General features: G+C 42.1%; 1 protein-coding gene across 1 annotated transcript in view; it reads left to right on the top strand.

The window, feature by feature from the left end:
* Positions 1-12,834, top strand: part of ANKRD10 (ankyrin repeat domain 10) — a 33,008-nt gene extending 20,174 nt beyond the window's left edge. The window contains exons 5-6 of the mRNA XM_059903181.1: positions 7,888-7,977; positions 11,205-12,834. Of these exons, the coding sequence (XP_059759164.1) occupies positions 7,888-7,977; positions 11,205-11,680 (566 nt within the window). The 3' untranslated portion in view covers positions 11,681-12,834. The remainder of the gene's footprint in view (positions 1-7,887; positions 7,978-11,204) is intronic.
* The last annotated feature ends 9,064 nt before the right edge of the window (positions 12,835-21,898 follow it).

Raw genomic sequence — 21,898 nt, 5'->3', positions numbered from 1 at the left:
GTAAATAAGCAGAGTCAACTAGTCACTCTTTACTGTTGAGGAAAAAAAAATCTCCCTTTCATTTAGGGGGAAAAAAATTAAGAAGAATTACTAGCTTGGCAGGAATATTTAGCATACTTACATGGAAAAGGAAGTTTAGAGATGAGGTGAAAAGTAATCATGGTGAAATTACGCGCTCAGATAAGATTTGCCAAAGATAAATACAAAGTTGTGCCCTTTGGCTTTAAAAAAAAAAAACAACTATACAAGTATAGTCTGAGAAAAACCTGAGTGGCTAGTTTCAGTTGACTTTAATGTGTCAGCTTTATCCTCTTTCCAGTGCTGTGCCTCTTGTGTGTAACTGGAGTCTATCCAAACAAAAACATTTTTCCTACAGAGTCAATAAAATTGTATCATCTCCTTCACAACTTTTAAAATGTTGGTCAGTATAAAAACTTGTGATTATGTGACTTTTCTATAGAAATGAATGTATGAACTTAAAAGTAATCGTTTCTCAAATTCATAGCTTTTGTAAGTTACGGGCCTAATAGTTTTTAGAAAGGTATAAAAATCCTATGCACAACCTGAAGGTATGTCTAAACTTCAAAAAATATTCCTTGTTTTGTTTAATGCCTGCTTAATTTGGGATCGTATTGTTAGCTTCACTCTACGACCTCATGCAAGAATTGGACGGGTGTCCATGTCATGTTAGTGTATAGGATAAATCTTAAATTCTGTTTAGTTTTTTAAAAAGGATGTCACTTAACATTCTAAGAAGACTCAAATGTACCTAAAGAGTTTTAAACTTGTCTCATCAGGTTTTAAGTTCGGTTGAATTGGCCAGTATATTCTTATTGAAGTATCTCTTTCAAGCCTTTCCAAGGATTCCTAAAACTTAAGAACTTGTTTCCTAGACCCCGGGGGTGCACAATTTGGGTTTGAATAATCACGCAGGTATTTGGGAGACTTTATCTTCCTCCTCTAGACAGGAATTCATCTTGGCTGACTGGGTTAGAGGCTGGTGTTTTGCACATTAAACTCAAAGTGCAGCTTCCCCAAAGTGCCCATTCCTGGTGCTCAGGTCGAGGATGCCAGTTGAGAAGAAAATGGGGTTGGAGCCTGGCGTTTGAGTTTGCAGGTGCTGATTACGCACACCTAAGCCAGAGTGCTGCTCCAGTGCACGTGGAGAGAGGGGGTCTTCTCACCCTCAGCTCGTGCACCTGACTTCTCAGCTCCTGTTTCCGGGCCCTCACTTGGCTACTGGCCCCTGAGGTTCAGCCCTCGTGTCACTCAGGATTGTGCATGTGTGTGAATGCGCATGTAGAACAGACGGGCCTTCGTCCCACCCTTGCCCCTGCACTCCTTTTTCTTTTCTCTGGGAGAAGCTTTCTCCTTTTTCTTTTTACCATAACATACTCACTGTGAATGGGGTATTGGGGCAGTAATTCTCCAATTACTAAAACAAGGTTTTTCTTCCCAACTGCCTGAATTTTCTAAGTGAAATAATAGTTGGCTTCAATAGCTGTATAGTTACTCACATTCTGTGACTGGGGTGTTTTTGTGTGTGGGTGGGTTTTATTTATTTTTTTGTATGTTGCTTTAGTTCATTTTCATTTAATTTCTGACATCTTGTTTTGATTTGCTATATAAATGTATGAGCTTGAGGTTTTGCTCATTCTGAATTACTCATTTTGTAGATAAGTTTTTAGTTCTCATGCCAGAGTAAAAAAATATGTTTACCCCCTTGTGTAACATATGCATATAAAATAACATCTTTGAATAACTTCACATGTAAAAGTATTTAGAGAAATTGTAAATCTTTTGGGGGGGCAATTTAAGTTTGCTGTTTTAAAAATAGATGCCTGGAATACTATCTTGGCTACATAAATGCATAGCGTGGACCTTATCAATAAACTTAGTCTATTCTGTCTTATTAGAATTTAATAACTACACATATTGATGTTTTTAGTGTGGAATATATATTCACAAAAGCAATTAACTTCCAGAAATATTTCTGGCCAAGCCAACTCTTAAAGATGTATGTGTCCTGTAAAATTGACTCTAACTTTTTTTTTAAGTTTGGAATCACGAATGTGAAAGTTACCTACTCTTCTCCATAGCGAGTAGGATCTCTCTCTTAATAAACTGTTTTCAGATATTTTAAGGTAATCGGAGTAATTTTTCCCATGGAAACCTTATTGATGTAAGAGAACGTAATGCAGTGATAATTTGTTCTGCTCAAATACAGACTATCCTTGGAAGCAAGTTGTACTACAGACATTGATACTTTAAATGCCTTTCATGTGGTCATTCACACCAGTATCAGAATGCACTCTGGTCAGAACACAGATGTGATAGTTGTGGCCACGACCTCTCGAAGGTGAAATAAAATCCAAAGCTATGTGGGTGGTTGATATAAATGAAAAGTACTTTGGGGTAATATTTTCCCCGGTATGGATTTTGTTCATTTAGGATGGTGCAAGGAAATATCAGTATATATAACTAAGTTTGGGTTGGTTGGGTTTTCTTTTCCTCCCCGTTTACCAACCATTTGCTCAGGATGGAATGACAGGTGGACCTCGGGATTTCAGCTGCAGCTACTCAATAAAATTTGTGTTAGGTCTGTATAGCATTCTAGTTAATCTTCAGGAGTAACTGCAATTATTCACAAATGTATTCCTGGAAAACTTGTCCAAATTATCGATGATCCAGAATAGAGAAGAATGCCACTCCCATCCATGAGAGAAACTTTTCATCTTGTTTTTAATCCATAATTGTTGGGGTGCAGCTCCAGAGTGTTCACTGGGGAGAGGCAGTGTGAGTTACAAAGTGACCCAGGAACCTACAGTTTTATTTTGGGTTAACAGTTGCCATCAGTAGGAGGCTGTGGTGGTACCAGACCTCACGTGTTAAGTTGACTTCATGGTTTTGTGTTAGTCAAATAGATGTATTACTGAGCTTAGCATCTCATATGTCACGTGTTAGGTATTTAATATAAAACACCGTTTAGGAAAAATACATCATGACTTAGCTTAAAGTCAGCAGTAGGAAGTTGCTCAGCACATGATCCCCAGGATGAATTTAACAGAGAGAATCTCCCTCCACTTTCTGCTCTGAATTGTTCGTTTTGACCAGGCTTAAAAAGACAAGGAGAAAGGAGGATGGGTTTGGCTTAATGAGCTTGTTAAGTGATACAGGTTAGCTAATGACTTAAAACTTCAGATGATAGAAATCAAATTGGTAATGTAGTTCCATGTATGTGACATACACAAAAGACTTTAATAACTTCTGGTGTATCTTCAGTGTTCTCAAACTTGCAGTAAATGGCCGTATTTGCTTTTAAAAATTTGACCAGAGAACATTCCTAATTGTGTTGCAATAACAAATGATTGTTTTATCTCAATCCCCAAAGACATAGCATTTTATAAGTACAATCTGAATGAATGACATTTAAGAACCAAGTGATTTTCTGTTTTAGTCTTCAGCTCAGCAAACCTCATGCACTTCGTCCTCTGCGCATTGTGGCAGCTGCAGCGGGAATCAGCCAGGGCCAGGTCCTGGCACACTTTGTTCCGGTGGTCTGCGTCACATGCACCTTCCCTTCCGTGTTCTTTTAACAGAACCCCAGATCCCTCGTTAGTGTTTCCACAACTGTCACTGCTTCTCCGTGTCCTTGGTATCTTCACTAACCTGCCCTCTTGAATTTCCCCACCCCCAGTCTGCTGCAGTTGAGGCCCTGGCAGGAGTCCCACGAAAGGTCACCGTGTGGTAGAACCGCCTTCCTACTGGCTTTATGTGCTGTTGTGATTTTAACAGGACCTTTCTTTGCAAAGGTAGTTATCTGGGTAAAATGTACTGTATAGTAGAAGAGAACAGTTGTAATTAGTAATGCAGGGAAACCACTAAGGAAACATTTCCTTCCTGGTTCCTTTCATGGGGAACAGGGTTCCCCAATGGTCAGAGCTCCCAGTTCAGTGGGAAGGCCAGAGGGGTGTGAGGTAAGCTTGGTTGTGGGTCAGCACCTAGGATTTCCCACGCTGGCCCCCTCAAGAGGCGCAGAGGACGGTGAACAACTAGTTGGTCCCCTGGCCCCAGGCTGCACTTGACCCGCTGAGTGAAAGTGCTTGACAGTGTTCGCACATCGCACGGTGTCAGCTGTGTGGGTTGTGTCTAGGGAGTGGCGCCCTGTTACCTAAGTGTTCACATCTTAAAGCACAGGACTGTGTAGACTGGTTTTTGCCTAGTAAGAGATTTCCTTGCCTTAAAATAAGTCTGATGAAAAAAAATAAAATAAGTCTGATGAGGTGTTTCTCATAAGCCCTAGATGTGTGTTGTAAATGTGCCTGGCGATCAAAATCCTGTTGTGTGCATGTTCTGCATCTTGGGATGAGGGGGGTGCCACTTGCACAGTAAAGGCACATCTTCCCAAGTTGACCTAGCCAGCACGAAAATAAGCTTCCTCGATGGCACAGTTTCTATAATGCTGCAGACCCCTCCCTGTCTTTAAAAGTTAAGGAAGGCTTTTCCGATGTTTTAAAACTCCTTGATCAGAAATAGTTTATGTCGTTTTAGAATCTCACTGGTATCTGGCTTTAGGAGTTTTTTTCAACTCTCAAGTCTTAGATGAAAATTCAGATGCGGATTTCTGTGTTGCCCTGGGCACCTTCCCAAATGGAGCATCTTTAATGGCCGCAAGGTCAAGGATGAGGGGCTGCTTAGGCAGTGGTCACACCTGGTCATGACTCCACCTCTGGGGATAGAAAACTGGGAGGGTTTATTTTGAGCCAATCCTAGGTGATTTTCTGTCATAAATACGCATCGTCTCACATGTATTGGAGTCATGTCTAGTCAACAAATCCCTGCTTTGGCAGTCAAAGTAAAAGATAAGGACGCTTTTTACAAATGTTTGGTAATTTTTCCTTTTAACTGGAATAGGAAGATGGGAAGGGAATGTGCTTCTTTTCTAAAACAAATAGAATCAAAATGGATACTTTAGGAAGAAAATGTGTTTTTCTGAAATGTCTACAAGCCACTTTTCTCAGATGCGGTGTGGAATATTTCGGTAGTTCCTTTGGCAATGGCGATAGGTGTGTTGGGAGAAAATGCCGCAGGTGGCGTGCTCCGTGGCTGTGGAGAAAGGAGTCGAGTCCAGATGCAGTGTCCTTCAAAATTCTGAAAGGCCAATTTTAATTTCACGGCTTACAGTGCAGTTTTAAAAGGTAAACGATTACAACCTCAGTGCTCCCATTGAGCTGTTTGAGCCCTTCCTGTTTCCAGGTGCTAGAAATGAAGACATGAAGGCGTCGGTATAAAATACATCACCCAGGGTTCTAGGCAGCTAGGTTAGCAGCCGGCTGGCTGCATATCCTGGCAGATGGAGCCTGTATGGGAAAAACGTCTTGCAAAGACTGCGTATCTACGGAGAGAGTGATTAAATTCTAGGCTGTCTGTATTAGCATGTGCCTCCCACGTTCAAGAGTTTTCTTTACTAGAATCTGAAAGCTTTGGTCTGTTTCATTTTTATCCCGCTCTGTTGGTGAGCAACGACCTGCATGAACAAAAGACACGTGTAAAAGGATAGCGTCCCTAGTGCACTGCATGGGCCTCTGGTTAAGGGATCAGTCTCTGCTTTAAGGTGGTATTGTGCCCGCTCCTCTGTGCCCGCTTTTATTTTCAACATGCCCTGCCTTTGCCACCAGCTCATCTGGCCCCCTAGTGGCAGGTCTGCCCTCCTGTCCTTTTTCATTTTATAGCTAGTCTGACCTGAGATGACTCCTCTCGTTACTCTTCATAGTTCTGCTTGCTTTCTGTGTGTGTGCCTTTTCCGGCTAGAGCCTGGGCATCGTTCATCGATGGAACACTGCCAGGCACTGGGCTTGGGGAGAGAAGAGACACATTCCCTGCCTTCATGAAGCTGTTTCCTTGTTGCACTTTTGGGGGAGGAGGGGGGTCCTCATGTCTCACCTGTCAGCTTTCTTTTTAAAACCTGCTTTTCAGAGATCTGAAATTGCCGCTGTAACCTAGATGTCACTTTCCCCAAGGAACACTGGCCCTGAATTCCAGAACAAAACCAGGCGTTGAGAGTATGGCTACGTAAAGCTGTCTGCACTGTATCCCCAGTGAAGTCTGACCTTTTGTACGAGGACGTTTGTGGCTTTGCCCCGATAACCTGCACTGGTTCTCAGTAAACTGCCTGATCTGGCTCATCAAACGTGGGCCTTGCTACTGCAGGCCCCTCATATCTGCGGTGGCTGGCCGAGAACAACTGAAGGTTGTGAGGCTTTTGTCAACTGGTACCTGGAACGTCCCTCTCCCAGCCCCCCAACCCCCCATTTTCTAAGATGTCCTGTTTACCACTGACTTTTTGAAAGTACCTTGTTTCATAGCGAAGATGGAGCCTAGCCTGTCACTGATTTGGGGCCTGTGGAGGATTAAGAAAAGCTTCACAAAAGACTGAAGTCCTCAGTTTGTTGCCTCTGGCTTTAAATCACCTCTATTTGTAGGGTGCTTTTGGCTTCATACCTGTGCAGACTTTTTCTCAACTGCACAAATCACACGGCTCTGTTTCTGTTTCTTCCGTATACGGATCATTGAGCATTTGTGTTTCTCTTTTATTAAGACTTTTTTTCATTTAAAACTGTTTCAACAGTTTGGAGAGTACTCTGGAACTGATATGCTCATTCCTACATTGAAAATGACTCGTGTGTGTCTAAAATTAGAAGTAATTGAAGCTGCCCAGTTCAGGTTTCTCTGTTTTTAAATGTTTATTTGAAAGAAATTACACTGAAAGTTGTTACTTATTTGTTGTATATACCCTCTGACCCAGAAATCATTCTAGTTTATCTTGGGAAAGAACCAGAAGTGTATGCAAAGGTGCATTTGTAGGGATGTTAGTTACGGTATATTCATGATAGGAAAGAAAAGGAGCCGCCCACGCCGCAGTGGGGAGCTGGGTGGTGGGTGAACTGTAATCCAGCCATCCAGTGGGTTATTATTCAACTTGAAAGATCCTTTTGAATTTAGTTGATGGGATGCATGCATGCCATGGTAAATGAATAAAGGCGAGGCATGAAAGTGATTTTCTTTGGATTCAATTTTGTAAAAACGCGTGCTCCTTAAGACTGGAGAGCAAGCCATACGCTGCGTGCGGGTGGCTGCTCCCGAGAAGCAGGCTGTCCGGGGATTGCAGGAGGTATTGCTGCACAGAGTGTGTGACCCCTGGAGGAGTGGCCAAGTGTGCCATGAGCTGCTCTCCAAGATGCGGGAGTGGGCGTCTCATAAGAAAGGTGCGTGCGTAGCGTCCTTCCCAAATGTCTTGGAACCCAGACGTTTAGTGGGTGTTTCCAGTTGCGTTGCATCTTGGTGCAGGGGGCCAGAGCTGCTCTCGGGAGGTACTGGACAAACCTGTCTTGATCTTGGCTTTTACTTTATTTTCTGTTAATGAAATAAGTTAACTTTTTTTAAAATTTGAGGACCGTTTTAATGGTTTTTATGTTGTTCAAGAATTGTCATTTCTTTATGAAAAACAACTGAAGGAACATTTGGGGGCGTAACATAGAGTGTCCTGAATCTTTAAAACTATTTAGAAATGTCTCTGAGTTGTATAACTGCTTTACATTGTCCAAATAACAGCCCTAAATGAAAATTTATGCCGACAAGTAAATCTCAAGTAGGTGTCTGAAATGCCATGACTTTTCACTGAAACTGCACATTTGAGGAATTGTTTTCTATTGGGGAAAGTAAGTTTTTCGGTAGTGTGCCAAGTCCATTAATGATCCGTAGATTGTAAAGTTATCTGACAGTTTTGGAGCGTCCAGTGCTCTGACAACAAGGAATGAGAAGCATCTGTGTTTAAAAGTCCTCTGCTTCGGTGGAGGGAACCTAAACTTGCCTTTGTTTTCTGTGCAGCTCAAAGCTCGGATGACCCCATGCCGCTCCTGAATGGCGAGGCGGAAGACGATGCTGACAGCATGCACGTCGATAGAGAGTTTGTAACAGGTGGGAGTGGACGGTTTCCTGTTAGCCGCAGCAGCGGTCCAATGGTCGAAGACACCAAACAGCAGGAGGGTGGTTCCGTTGGACCGAAAGAAATAGAAATCTATACTGTTTCAGCAATGCAGACCCCCTGCCGTTGCAAGAACCAGTATGCGTGTTATTTCTAACATGCGTTCGCTCAAGCAGTTTTTGCAGTTTGTCCAGTGTTTTAGAGAATGTTATGCTATAATTTGCATATCTTGGACAAGTTTGTAGCTCTAAGGAGAAGTGTTTTGGTGCATTTTATGGATATGAAATATATAAGTGCAATCTTCCTATTTTGATTTGAGGCTTTTGCTTAATGTGCCTTGTTTAATTTTAATGAGGTCTCACATTTTTCATTTTCTGACATAGGATCTTGGGGTGACTATACCAAACGGACATCTATTGCTAGTAATTTCGAAGCGATAAGCAGCAAAAGGAATGTCTGGCTGTAAACACTGAGAACTAGTAGATGTTGTGGTTTTGACTCGTAACCAGTCAGGCCACTGTGAAACCTCTAACTCAGCATTCCCAGTTGCTTTGGTTTGTGTGACGCTCACTCTGACTCTACTAAGATGCTGAGCACGGTGTCTCACAAAACACATTTTCTCACTAAAATTTTTAGTGTATTAAAACAGTTGATAGTCATTTTTGGTTTTTAAAAGGTAAGGGCTTTGTTTCTTTTACTATTTAGAGTAAAGATTTAGCCATTTAGCTAATGCTTTTTTCTACCACTCTTTTATCTAGGTGACCATGAAAACATTTTAGCCATTCTTTTAAAGTGTTAATATATTTGGGAATAGATACTGGTTTTTTAAAAGTTTTATTATTATATCTGTATGCTAAATTCTTTACTGGGGATAAAAGATTATATATTTTGTTTCCCAGAGGTACATGAAAAATTCATTTTTGTTCACTAAGATGAAAAGAAAGTGTGTACATCTTTCTGGAAGCTACAGAATTGTTACGGATGGAATCACCATTTTGCCAAATACTTAAATGAAATGGGTAGATTTTCCAAGGGAAATTCTGATTGGATAATACATTTAAAGATCTTGGCTAAAGATAAATAACAGAACTCAAAGCCAGCTTTTTAAAAAATGGCATTGCTACATGCTTTTAAAAAGGCAGAAGTAATCACTCTTTAATCTTCAAACATTAATTCCCTCGGTTTTCAGGTTAAATTTAATGCCGCTCTTGAACCTAACGTTGAAAAGGCCATTGTTTAAACTCAACTCATCCCATGTAATAGGTGCCAAGTAAGCATTCCCCATGTTTTTCATCACTTCGTGTATAACACTGTCTGACTGAATAAACAAAAGGTATGAAATTGCTAGAGATTACTTGCAGTAGGTGGGCGAGGGGATGGGGTGGAGGAGGCGAGTCCTGGAAGGTACGTTGGAACACAGTGTACGGGCGGCCCTGGGCGGTCCTGTAGACCGTCGGCAGGTGCAGGGCTGGCCAAGCAGCGTTAGGTCTTAGCCAGTCTCTGGGAGGTTTGCTGCTTTCATGCTCAGTTTTACTAGATGTTCCATAATGACATGGGGTTACAACTAACCTTGATTTTGAGAATGCATAAGGGAGCTAATTTACTTTAGCTGGGCACCAGAGAAAAATGATACACACGCAGTGAACATTAAACAAAAACACATCAGTCTAGTTAACTCGGATTTCTGAGGCCCAGTCACCTAAAAATATAATTTCTATATTTGTTAGTAGTAGTATAGTTGTCTTAATAACTGTCGAGGTCAACATCCTACTCATGAGTTTTATTACCCAGGAAAAGCTGTTTATTTTTGGGAAAAAAAATAAATATCTCCCTGGGAATAACCTGTTTTATTTTTACCTCGTGTTTAGTTCTTGAAACACTTGTTCTCCAGCCTTAAGTTTAACGAAATAGAAAATCTGTCGTTCATTTTGAAAAGAAATAATCCATAATCCGCTGAAGAATTTACAGCGGCTGTTAAACTGTGTCACTTAAACTGCCAGAAAATTGATGATTAATAGAATGTTTCGAAGATGTTTTTGTTCATTGAACAAGATGGGATTTTTTTGTCATCAGAAAGATTGTCAGGACACACAGAAACCTATGTCCGGGTGCCAGTCGGGGGTCATAGTGTGCGGGGTGTTAGGGTCATGGGACACACACCTATGTGTCCTCATTCTAGAGGTTACAGAGTCAGTGCTTCTGTATTTAATGTCACACTTTACTTGAATAGTGCAGAACATTGGGGTAAATTTTAACATCATTAAGCACATCATAATTTTAGATCATTCTCTGTACTGTTCAGTGAATTCCTGTGAACGTGAATATTAATCCTTGAGTTTCACTATACAGAAAATACCTTGTAATTGCCTATTCCCATGTGTCCAAACGTTTTGTGATTGACATTTTTTTCCCATAAGACATCTCCCTCTTAACAGATGTCTATATGTGCAGATTATGGTTTTTGAAAGTGGAAGCTTGGAGATCGTAGTCACTGTAATTGCTGAACTCAGAAGAAGCTCTTCAGAACTGTGCTCTTGGCCCAGGACTGTGTGCATGGAATCATTAGGATTCACGGCCCCTCCTGCAGTCGGCCAGCGCTGCGCTGTGGCGCTCTGCAGAAGCGCTGTGTCATGCGAGTGTTGCTGAGGAGAACGCTCCCTGTTCCTCTGCCTGTGTGCGCGTCCCGGGCTTGGAGGAAGCGCTCTGCGGAGCCTCCCGTGGCGCTGTCAGACTTTGTCCCGGGAGCCTCCTTAATTCACATGCTTCATCTACTGCTTTTCCTGTTTTTTTAAATTTCTTAAAAGCTGGAGAAGTTTTTGGTTTATTTTAGCCCTTTGTGGGAACACGTTCAGTTCTGATGGACTGTTTCACAGCTGATGATTTTTAAAACTGCTTTCCAAAGTAGTCTTAAACTGAGAACAGTTCAGTGCTGTTGGTATTTTTCATGCAGTATGTTTGTCAGCTGAAGTTCTTTCATTTGGTTCCCCAACACTAATGAAATTTATAAATGTTTCCTATCTTACCAGGCAAATGCTTATGTTGTGTTTTACTTTTAAATCACTTATGCACCGTTTTTTGCCTTGCCTTGCAAGAGGAACTGGTTTGTTTAAAGAAAGGAAACTAAATAAATCCTTTAAAACAGTAACAGGAATGAAGCATTTTATACTGTCTCCTCCCCTCTGGTTCTGAATTTTGGTGACAGGTGTATTTCTTAATGCAGATACGAAAAACAGTAGCTCCGTATCGAATACACTGACAAATGGATGTCTCATCAATGGACATTTGGACTTCCCCTCCACGACACAGCTCAGTGGGATGGAGAGCAGGAGTGGCCAGTGCTTAACAGGACCTAATGGAATTGGCGGTGGACTAGTTCCAGGACCGCCGTTTCCGAGCAGCCAGGGTTCTCCCTGTGTTAATGGGACTGAGGAGCCAGAAAAGGGCACGAGCGTTAACCCCGAGATGTGCGGCTCTCTGCACCTGAACGGGAGTCCGAGTAGCTGCGTAGCCAGCAGGCCTTCCTGGGCGGAAGACATCGGGGAGAACCTGCACTACGGACACTACCACGGGTTTGGGGACACTGCCGAAAGCATCCCTGAGCTGAACAGCGTGATAGAGCACTCCAACTCCGTGAAGGTGGAGGAGGGGTACGACAGCGCCGTCCTGGGCACCATGCACCTGTTCCACGGCTCTTAGGGCCGAGGCCGCCTCCTGGACACATCAGGCCTCCTGCTAACCAACTCCGAATACTAGTGTAGCATCACCCTGAAGGAATGCCACGACTTGTACTATTTTTTTATACTTCAGCTTTCTGAAAAAGTGCACTCTTATTTGGCAGGTTCTCGTTGAGTCCTAGCATGAGTACAAGTAGGCTTATTTAGCGCACAGGTGTCTCTCCGTGGGATAGTGGGCCTCTTTCAGGATGCACTTTTGAAATTTAATTTTTCTGCTGCCAATCTCAATATTTTCTTTTGAATACCATCACCGTAGATTGCCATTTTTCCTTCCGTCAAATTAAATTGTATCTGATCAGGATAAATTGCAGACAGTAAATGAGGTGTCTGGTAATTTACCCCTTTGCACACGGGCATCATTTTGAAGAGCTTGCTTTTACTCTTTCCAGTAGAATTTTTGACAAAAGACAACTCTTTCCCTATGCAAGGTACAGCCTTACAAAGATTTCTTGCAGTGATTTGTATGAAGAAAAGAACGTTTGTCTTTTTCAAAGTCTTTTCATTGAAACTTTGCTACGTGCCGTGTGGTGAAGGTCTTACTTGTAGACACACGTATTGGTTTGGGGACATGAGTGGTCCCTTCTTTAATGGTGTAGCTCACTGCCCTGGATTTCACTGAAAGCACCTGCAGCCTGGGACTGACTTCTGATTTGATGTGTTTTTATGCCACATTTCCTACTTGGACTCTAGGATTTTTACCACAGATAATGGTTTCCCTTATATGTAGTGGAAGTTACTCTTTGTAGGGACTGTCAGGTCAAAATATTTAACTGACTCTTTTGACTTATATTTTCTTTTTTCCTTGTTTTTGTTTTTTGGGGTTTTCTGCTTTAAAATATATACCACTATGTATATCCATTTAACTGAGGGACTTTTGAATCTCTCTTAATAAAGCTGCATTAAGTTTATGGTTTTATAGAAATTAGCTTTTGTTTAGGCAACTAGTGGTTACACTGTGCAGATATTGTCATGAATTTTTACTTTTCTGATTTTTGTAATAAAAATTGGTGAAGATAGAGGATGTGTCAGATGAACAAAACCAATGTTCTCAGAGTGTTACTAACATTTTGTTTTTAAATTGTCCTTTACACATGGAATAAACAAACGCTCACACCCGCTGTGTCTCTGGGTATGCTTCCCTGTGTGAGGGTGGTCCGTGGGAGGAACTGGAGGCGTAGACTTCTACTGCTGCCTTTCATTTTGCTTGTAAGATTCCATTTACTCTTCTCATCCTCCCATGTAGTCCTTTTCACCGCCTTTGGTTTGTTCACATGCTCTAATTTTATGAACACATTGTCTCACTGGATCTCTCTTGGGGGTAGGGGGAGGTATAAAGTGCTGTCAGCTAACAGTATTATCCCTGCATGCTTATTTTCATAAAAGACCACAACCATAGTTTCCTAAACTTCTTTGGGCCAGCAAGTATTAATAAATGTAAGCCTTTTAAGTATATAAATTATAGTTAATAACGGCAACAGAATAGCCATTCTGGCATGCCTAGTATATTATTTTAAACGTTTATTTTTGTACATTATGGAAAAACCTACTAGACCAAATGAAGGAGCACGAGCCTTTGGAAGTGTCACAAAAATTACTCTGTGCTGAGAGCAGAAGTCAGAACATCTGCCGTGTCACCTCCGCCTTCTCCCGTGCAGGGTCAGTCATCACGCCCAGACGCAGGTGACCTCGGAAACCTTTCTAAGGGACTGATCATGAAGCCACCCAAGTGGCTGAGTTTGAAGACAGGAAACCTAATGCCGTTCCCTCATTCCCTGCGTGGGCTATATTTGAAAGTATCTCAAAGACTTCATGGTGAACTAATATTTGCTGGAAAACATTAAGTGAATCTCTTAAAATACGCTTAAGATCAGAACATTTGGTTAGTCATGGAATTGGGGAGAATATGACTGCTTCTTGGGGATAAGAATATTGCATAGAATCTATACTTTGGCAGCCTCCACACTTCAGTGGGTGGGTGATACATTGTGGTTCAAAGTTACTGACATAAAGTGCTTAGAAATACATAAGAAGATTGTTATGTTGGAATTCTATCTTGCCTGGAATTTGCTTCAGAATAATGTAGGACTAGAGAGCGAATGGGACAAAACTAAAACAAGATCTGGGCTGAGCTGACACCAACATTGGGTACACGAAGGTTCGTTATTCTGTCTACTTCATATAAAATTGGGGAAGAATTTTTTAAATTAGGACTTTAAGAAGAAAACAAATGTTCTGATACTTTAAAAAATTGCGGACATCATTTTCACATTGACCAAGAATAAGCTCAAATTTTGCTCTGCTCAACTCACCAAAATTCAGTTCATGCTGAACTCTCACAGTAGTTCACTGGCTCTTAACATTTGGTCTGAAGAGCCTTTTAGGTGTTTGTGTTAAATACTAGTGACAAGCAGTTGGAAAATGAAATAAGTCCATTTACAGTAACATCAAAACCATAAAATACGTAGGAATATGTCTTAAAAGGTGTTCTAGACCTCTACACTGAAAACTATAAAACACTTGTGAGAGAAAGGTCTCTCTAAATGTTTGTGTGCAAGTATGTAGTAATTGAGAAAGGAGAGGTATTTTAATAGCCTTTGCAGTTGATCATGGGTATTGGATACAAAATCAAAACTCTACAGAGGTAGTTTCTACAGCAATGGTTTCATAAAGGTTTGCTGCAATGTTGAATCAGAAACCATGTGGATGAATTTCTTGTACTCAGTTACATTAAATCTGTTTATCTTGTACTTTGAATGGACGGCTAATCCATGCATGATTTTATAACATCATGCCTTAGCTATTTGGAAAATATTCTTTTTTTTTTAATCTTCCTTTTTTTTTTTTTTTTTTTTTTTGGCTGCACCACACGGCCAGTGGGATCTTAGTTCCCCGACCGGGGATCAAACCCGTGCCCCCTGCAGTGGAAGCACGGAGTCCTAACCACTGGACCGCCAGGGAATTCCTGGAAAATATTCTTTAACTGAGGTCCGCAGATCTTCCAGATGTTGAAACATTTCATTTAATATTTAGAAAAACTCACTAATAACACTAACATATCAAAGTCAGAAGCCGACTTCATCATTCGCCACAGATACTGTCATTTGTTTTCCTTGAAGTGGCAGGCTCACTTGGTTAATTTTTTTTTTTAATCACATCTGCCAAACATAAAAAGTCTCATAAAGTCTTAGTAACCATTGTTTGTCAATCATTTTTCAAATAAAAATGATGTTTCTAGAAAGAGCAACTGGTTACGTTGTAACACAACCAGCCAGGCAAGTGCTTTTCCTGGAGGCAATGTTGTACTTTGTTCCACAGGCTTTCCATTTCATCACACAGGACATGTACTCATGGTTGAGATATAATATGTATTTTTTGCTTCATCAAGGACATTTTTAAGTGAAATTGGCCTTTTTTAACTGCACAGCAGTGAGGAACATAATGGTAATCAGGACAGTCGTTGCTAAGGCTTTCACCATTGCTTTTGAGCCACAGTGCAAATGTCAACACAGGAGAAAGCAAATCACATCTTGGTAACACAGCTGTGACCCTTTGGGTCCCTGAAATGGTCCCAGGGTCCCAGGGAGTCTGCTCATCCCAGTTTGAGAACTGCTGGATCGACTGTGCTGCTAGCGTTTGGGCCGATGAGACCTCAGCAACTAAGGGATAAATGCTGGGATCTAGACAGCGTTCTTTGAATTGCTCTTTAGGCCTTTCTGTAGATTGAATGTTTTAAACTGAGAGCAACAGAGAATGGAGGAAGACTAATTGGAGAGAGAAACCTTTCTGAAGAGTTTTCCTGAGAAGAGGAGCCAAGAAGTAGGCTGTAGGGAGAAGGGGACGTGACATCAAGAGAGGGTTTGAAGATGGAAGATACAGGAGGGAAGCCTGGAGGCACAGGTGAGGACGTGAGAAGGGGTGGGTCCCCTGATTGCTCCCGTTTCTGGTGAATTGTGAGCCCCCAGCTTGGGCAGGTGGTTTCCAAGAGACAATGGCATCCCAACCTGTGGCTGCAGCCATAGGCGATCCTGGGCAGAAGGGCCGAGTTGACTTTGGGCTGAACCGCGTTACAGTTCAGCTGAGCCAGCTGGACACAGCAGCGGTTGGAGTGGCTGGGATTTAAGCTGAGGAGGGGAGGGCAGGGGCGGGGGGAGCAGTTCTGATGGAGGTGATGGCGTCGGCTACTCGGGCATCACGGGGACAAGACCGTACAGTCACTGTGAACAGTGAAACAGCCCGAGCGGAGTGAAGGGCCAGGGTGAGCCAGGCAGCAAACCCGCGGGGGAGGAGGGACAGGCTCTGGATGGGGGCGTAAGTGCAGCCAGTGGTGGGGGGATTGCCGGTGCTGGCTGATGAGGGGGTGAAACTGGGCCAGGCCGCCCCCCAGGCCGGGTGGGGCCTTTCATTTTCTAACAATAATGTCAATATGAAAAAATTTTTTACATAAGTTTGTCTCATATCCAGTCATCTTGCTGAATGTTCCTAGTCTAATACATTTTTGGTTAAGGATTTTAAATTTTGTAGTCATATCTTATACCATACATAAAAATTAACTCAAAATGGATTACAGACTTAAATGTAAGATCTGAAAGCACAAAACTAGAAGAAAACATGGAGAAAAACTTCCTGACAGTGGTCTCAGCAGTGATTTCTCGGATATGACACTAAAGGCGCAGGCACAAAAGCAAAAACAGACGAGGGTCACCGCATCTAACTAAAAATCTACACATCTACTGAAACAACCAACCAAGTGAAAAGACAACCTATGGAATGGGAGAAAATACTGGCAAACCACTTATCTGATACGGGGTTAATTTCCAAAATATGTCAGGAACTCCTTCAACTCAATAGCAAAAAAACAAATAACCTGATTTTAAAATGGGCAAAGGAAGAGGATTCAAGATGGCAGAAGAGTAAGACGTAGAGCTCACCTTCCTCCCCACAAATACATGAGAAATACATCTACATGTGGAACAACCCCTACAGAACACCTACTGAATGCTGGCAGAAGACCTCAGACCTCCCAAAAGGCAGGAAACTCCCCCACGTACTTGGGTAGGGCAAAAGAAGAAAGAAACAACAGAGACAAAAGAATAGGGACGGGACCTGCACCAGCGGGAGGGAGCCGTGAAGGAGGAAAGGTGTCCACACACTAGGAGCCCCCTCGCGGGCGGAGACTGCGGGGGGCGGAGGGGGGAGCTTCAGAGCCACAGAGGAAAGTGCAGCCACAGGGGTGCGGAGGGCAAAGCGGAGAGATTCCCGCACGGAGGCTCGGCGCCGAGCAGCGCTCACCAGCCCGAGAGGCTTGTCTGCTCCCCCGCCGGGGCGGGCGGGGCTGGGAGCTGAGGCTCGGGCTGCGGTCGGATCGCAGGGAGAGGACTGGGGTTGGCGGCGTGAACACAGCCTGAAGGGGGCTAGTGCGCCACGGCGAGCCGGGAGGGAGTCCGGGAAAAAGTCTGCAGCCGCCGAAGAGGCAAGAGACTTTTTCTTACCTCTTTGTTTCGCGGTGCGCGAGGAGAGGGGATTCAGAGCGCCGCCTAAACGAGCTCCAGAGACGGGCGCGAGCCGCGGCCATCAGCGCGGACCCCAGAGACGGGCGTGAGACGCTAAGGCTGCTGCTGCCGCCACCAAGAAGCCTGTGTGCGAGCCCAGGTCACTCTCCACACCGCCCCTCCCGGGAGCCGGTGCAGCCCGCCACGGCCAGGCTCCCGTGATCCGGGTACAACTTCCCCGGGAGAACGCGCGGTGCGCCTCGGGCTGCTGCAACGTCACGACGCCTCTGACGGCGCAGGCTCGCCCCGCCTCCTCCGTACCGCTCCCTCCCCCCGGCCTGAGTGAGCCAGAGCCCCCGAAGCAGCGGCTCCTTTAACCCCGTCCTGTGTGAGCGAAGAACAGACGCCCTCAGGCGACCTACACGCAGAGGCGGGTCCAAATCCAAAGCTGAACCCCGGGAGCTGCGTGAACATAGAAGAGAAGGGGAAATCTCTCCCAGCAGCCTCAGGAGCAGCGGATTAAAGCTTCACAGTCAATCTGATGTGCCTGCATCTGTGGAATACCTGAATAGACAACGGATCATCCCAAATTGAGGTGGACTTTCGGAGCAAAGATATACATATTGTTTTCCCTTTTTCTCTTTTTGTGAGTGTGTGTGTGTGTGCTTCTGTGTGTGATTTTGTCTGTATAGCTTTGCTTTTACCATTTGTCCTAGGATTCTGTCTGTCTGGTTTTTATTTTTGGTTTTTTTATTTTTTATTTTTTTTAGTATAGTTTTCAGAGGTTGTTATCATTGGTGCATTTGTTTTTTGGTTTGGTTGCTCCCTTCTTTCTTTCTTTCTTTCTTTTTTTTATTTTTAATTTTTTAAAATAATTATTTTTTATTTTAATAACTTAATTTTATTTTATTTCATTTCATTTTATTTTATTTTATCTCTTTCTTTCTTTCTTTCTTTCGTTTCTTTCTTTGTTTCTTTCCCTTCCTCCCTTCCTTCTTTTCTTTCTTCCTTTCTTCCTTTCTTCCTTCCTTCCTTTCTTTCTTTCTTTCTTTCCTTTCTTTCCTTCCTTCCTTTCTTCCTTTCTTTCTTCTTTCTTTCTTTCTTTCTTTCCTTCCTTTCCTTCCTTTCCTTCCTTTCTCCCTTTTATTCTGAGCCGTGTGACTAACAGGCTCTTGGTGCTCCGGCCAGGCATCAGGGCTGTGCCTCTGAGGTGGGAGAGCCAAGTTCAGGACATTGGTCCACCAGAGACCTCCCAGCTCCACGTAATATCAAACGGTGAAAATCTCCCAGAGATCTCCGTCTCAATGCCAAGACCCAGCTCTATTCAATGACCAGCAAGCTACAGTGCTGGACACCCTATGCCAAACAACTAGCAAGACAGGAACACAACCCCACCCATTAACAGAGAGGCTGCCTAAAATCATAATAAGGCCACAGACACCCCAAAACACACCACCAGACGTGGACCTGTCCATCAGAAAGAAAAGATCCAGCCTAATCCACCAGAACACAGGCACTAGTCCCCTCCACCAGGAAGCCTACACAACCCACTGAACCAACCTTAGCCACTTGGGGCAGACATCAAAAACAATGGGAACTACGAACCTGCAGCCTGTGAAAAGGAGACCCCAAACACAGTAAGTTAAGCAAAATGAGAAGACAGAGAAACACACAGCAGATGAAGGAGCAAGGTAAAAACCCAACAGACCTAACAAATGAAGAGGAAATAGGCAGTCTACCTGAAAAAGAATTCAGAATAATGATAGTAAAGAAGATGCAAAATCTTGGAAATAGAATGGAGAAAATACAAGAAAAATTTAACAAGGACCTAGAAGAACTAAAAAGCAAACAAACAAATGATGAACAACACAATAAATGAAATTAAAAATTCTCTAGAAGGAATCAGTAGCAGAATAACTGAGGCAGAAGAACGGATAAGTGACCTGGAAGATAAAATAGTGGAAATAACTACTGCAGAGCAGAATAAAGAAAAAAGAATGAAAAGAATTGAGGACAGTCTCAGAGACCCCTGGGACAACATTAAATGCACCAACATTCGAATTATAGGGGTCCCAGAGGAAGAAGAGAAAAAGAAAGGGACTGAGAAAATATTTGAAGAGATTATAGTTGAAAACTTCCCTAATATGGGAAAGGAAATAGTTAATCTTAAGTTCAGGAAGCACAGAGAGTCCCATACAGGATAAATCCAAGGAGAAACACACCAAGACACATATTAATCAAACTATCAAAAATTAAATACAAAGAAAAAATATTAAAAGCAGCAAGGGAAAAGCAACAAATAACATACAAGGGAATCCCCATAAGGTTAACAGCTGATCTTTCAGCAGAAACTCTGCAAGCCAGAAGGGAGTGGCAGGACATATTTAAAGTGATGAAAGGGAAAAACCTACAACCAAGATTACCCTACACAGCAAGGATCTCATTCACATTCAACGGAGAAATTAAAACCTTTACAGACAAGCAAAAGCTAAGAGAATTCAGCACCACCAAACCAGCTTTACAACAAATGCTAAAGGAACTTCTCTAGGCAGGAAACACAAGAGAAGGAAAAGACCTACGATAACAAACCCAAAACAATTAAGAAAATGGTAATAGGAACATACATATCAATAATTACCTTAAATGTAAATATATTAAATGCTCCAACCAAAAGACATAGACTGGCTGAATGGATACAAAAACAAGACCCATATATATGCTGTCTACAAGAGACCCACTTCAGACCTACGGACACATACACACTGAAAGTGAGGGGATGGAAAAAGCTATTCCATGCAAATGGAAATCAAAAGAAAGCTGGAGTAGCAATTCTCATATCAGACAAAATAGACTTTAAAACACAGACTATTACAAGAGACAAAAAGGACACTACATAATGATCAATCCAAGAAGAAGATATAACAATTGTAAATATTTATGCACCCAACATAGGAGCACCTCAATACATAAGGCAAATACTAACAGCCATAAATGGGGAAATCGACAGTAACACAAGAATAGTAGGGGACTTTAACACCCCACTTTCACCAATGGACAGATCATCCAAAATGAAAATAAATAAGGAAACACAAGCTTTAAATGACACATTAAACAAAATGGACTTAATTGATATTGATAGGACATTCTATCCAAAAACAACAGAATACACTTTCTTCTCAAGTGCTCATGGAACATTCTCGAGGATAGATCATATCTTGGGTCACAAATCAAGCCTTGGTAAATTAAAGAAAATTGAAATCATATCAAGTATTTTTTCTGACCACAATGCTATGAGACTAGATATCAACTACAGGAAAAAAACTGTAAAAGATACAAACACATGGAGGCTAAACAATACGCTACTAAATAACCAAGAGATCACTGAAGAAATCAAAGAGGAAATCAAAAAATACCTAGAGACAAATGGCAATGAAAACACGATGACCCAAAACCTATGGGATGCAGCAAAAGCAGTTCTAAGAGGGAAGTTTACAGCAGTACAATCCTACCTCAAGAAACAAGAAACATCTCAAATAAACAACCTAACCTCTAAAGCAATTAGAGAAAGAAGAACAAAAAAACACCTAAGTTAGCATAAGGAAAGAAATCATAAAGATCAGATCAGAAATAAATGAAAAAGAAATGAAGGAAACAATAGCTAAGATCAATAAAACTAAAAGCTGTTTCTTTGAGAAGATAAACCAAATTGATAAACCATTAGCCAGACTCATCAAGAAAAAAAGGGAGAAGACTCAAATCAATAGAATTAGAAATGAAAAAGAAGTAACAACTGACACTGCAGAAATACAAAGGACGATGAGAGATTACAAGCAGCTCATGCAACTCAATAACAAAAAAACAAACAACCCAACCTCAAAATGGGCAGAAGACCAAAATAGACATTTCTCCAGAGAAGATATACAGATTGCTAACAAACACATGAAAGGATACTCAACATCACTAATCATTAGAGAAATGCAAATCAAAACTACAATGAGGTATCACCTCACACCGGTCAGAAGGGCCATCATCAAAAAATCTACAAACAATAAATGCTGGAGAGGGTGTGGAGAAAAGGGAACCCTCTTGCACTGTTGGTGGGAATGTAAATTCATACAGCCACTATGGAGAACAGTATGGAGGTTCCTTAAAAAACCAAAAATAGAACTACCATACGACCCAGCAATCCCACTACTGAGCATATACCCTGAGAAAACCATAATTCAAAAAGAGTCATGTACCACAATGTTCATTGCAGCTCTATTTACAATAGCCAGGACATGGAAGCAACCTAAGTGTCCATCGACAGATGAATGGATAAAGAAGATGTGGCACATATATATGATGGAGTATTACTCAGCTATAAAAAGAAACGAAATTGAGTTATTTGTAGTGAGGTGGATGGACCTAGAGTCTGTCATACAGAGTGAAGTGTCAGAAAGAGAAAAACAAATACCGTATGCTAACACATATATATGGAATCTAAAAAAAGAAAAAAGAAAAAGAAAAAATGGTCATGAGGAACCTAGGGGCAAGATAGGAATAAAGACGCAGACCTACTAGAGAATGGACTTGAGGACATGGGGAGGGGGAAGGGTAAGCTGGGACAAAGTGAGAGAGTGGCATGGACATATAAACACTACCAAATGTAAAATAGACAGCTAGTGGGAAGCAGTCACATAGCATAGGGA

This window comes from Balaenoptera ricei, chromosome 18, assembly GCF_028023285.1.
Source record: "Balaenoptera ricei isolate mBalRic1 chromosome 18, mBalRic1.hap2, whole genome shotgun sequence".
Classification (NCBI taxonomy): domain Eukaryota; kingdom Metazoa; phylum Chordata; class Mammalia; order Artiodactyla; family Balaenopteridae; genus Balaenoptera; species Balaenoptera ricei.
This window is presented reverse-complemented; position numbering and strand designations above follow the sequence as displayed.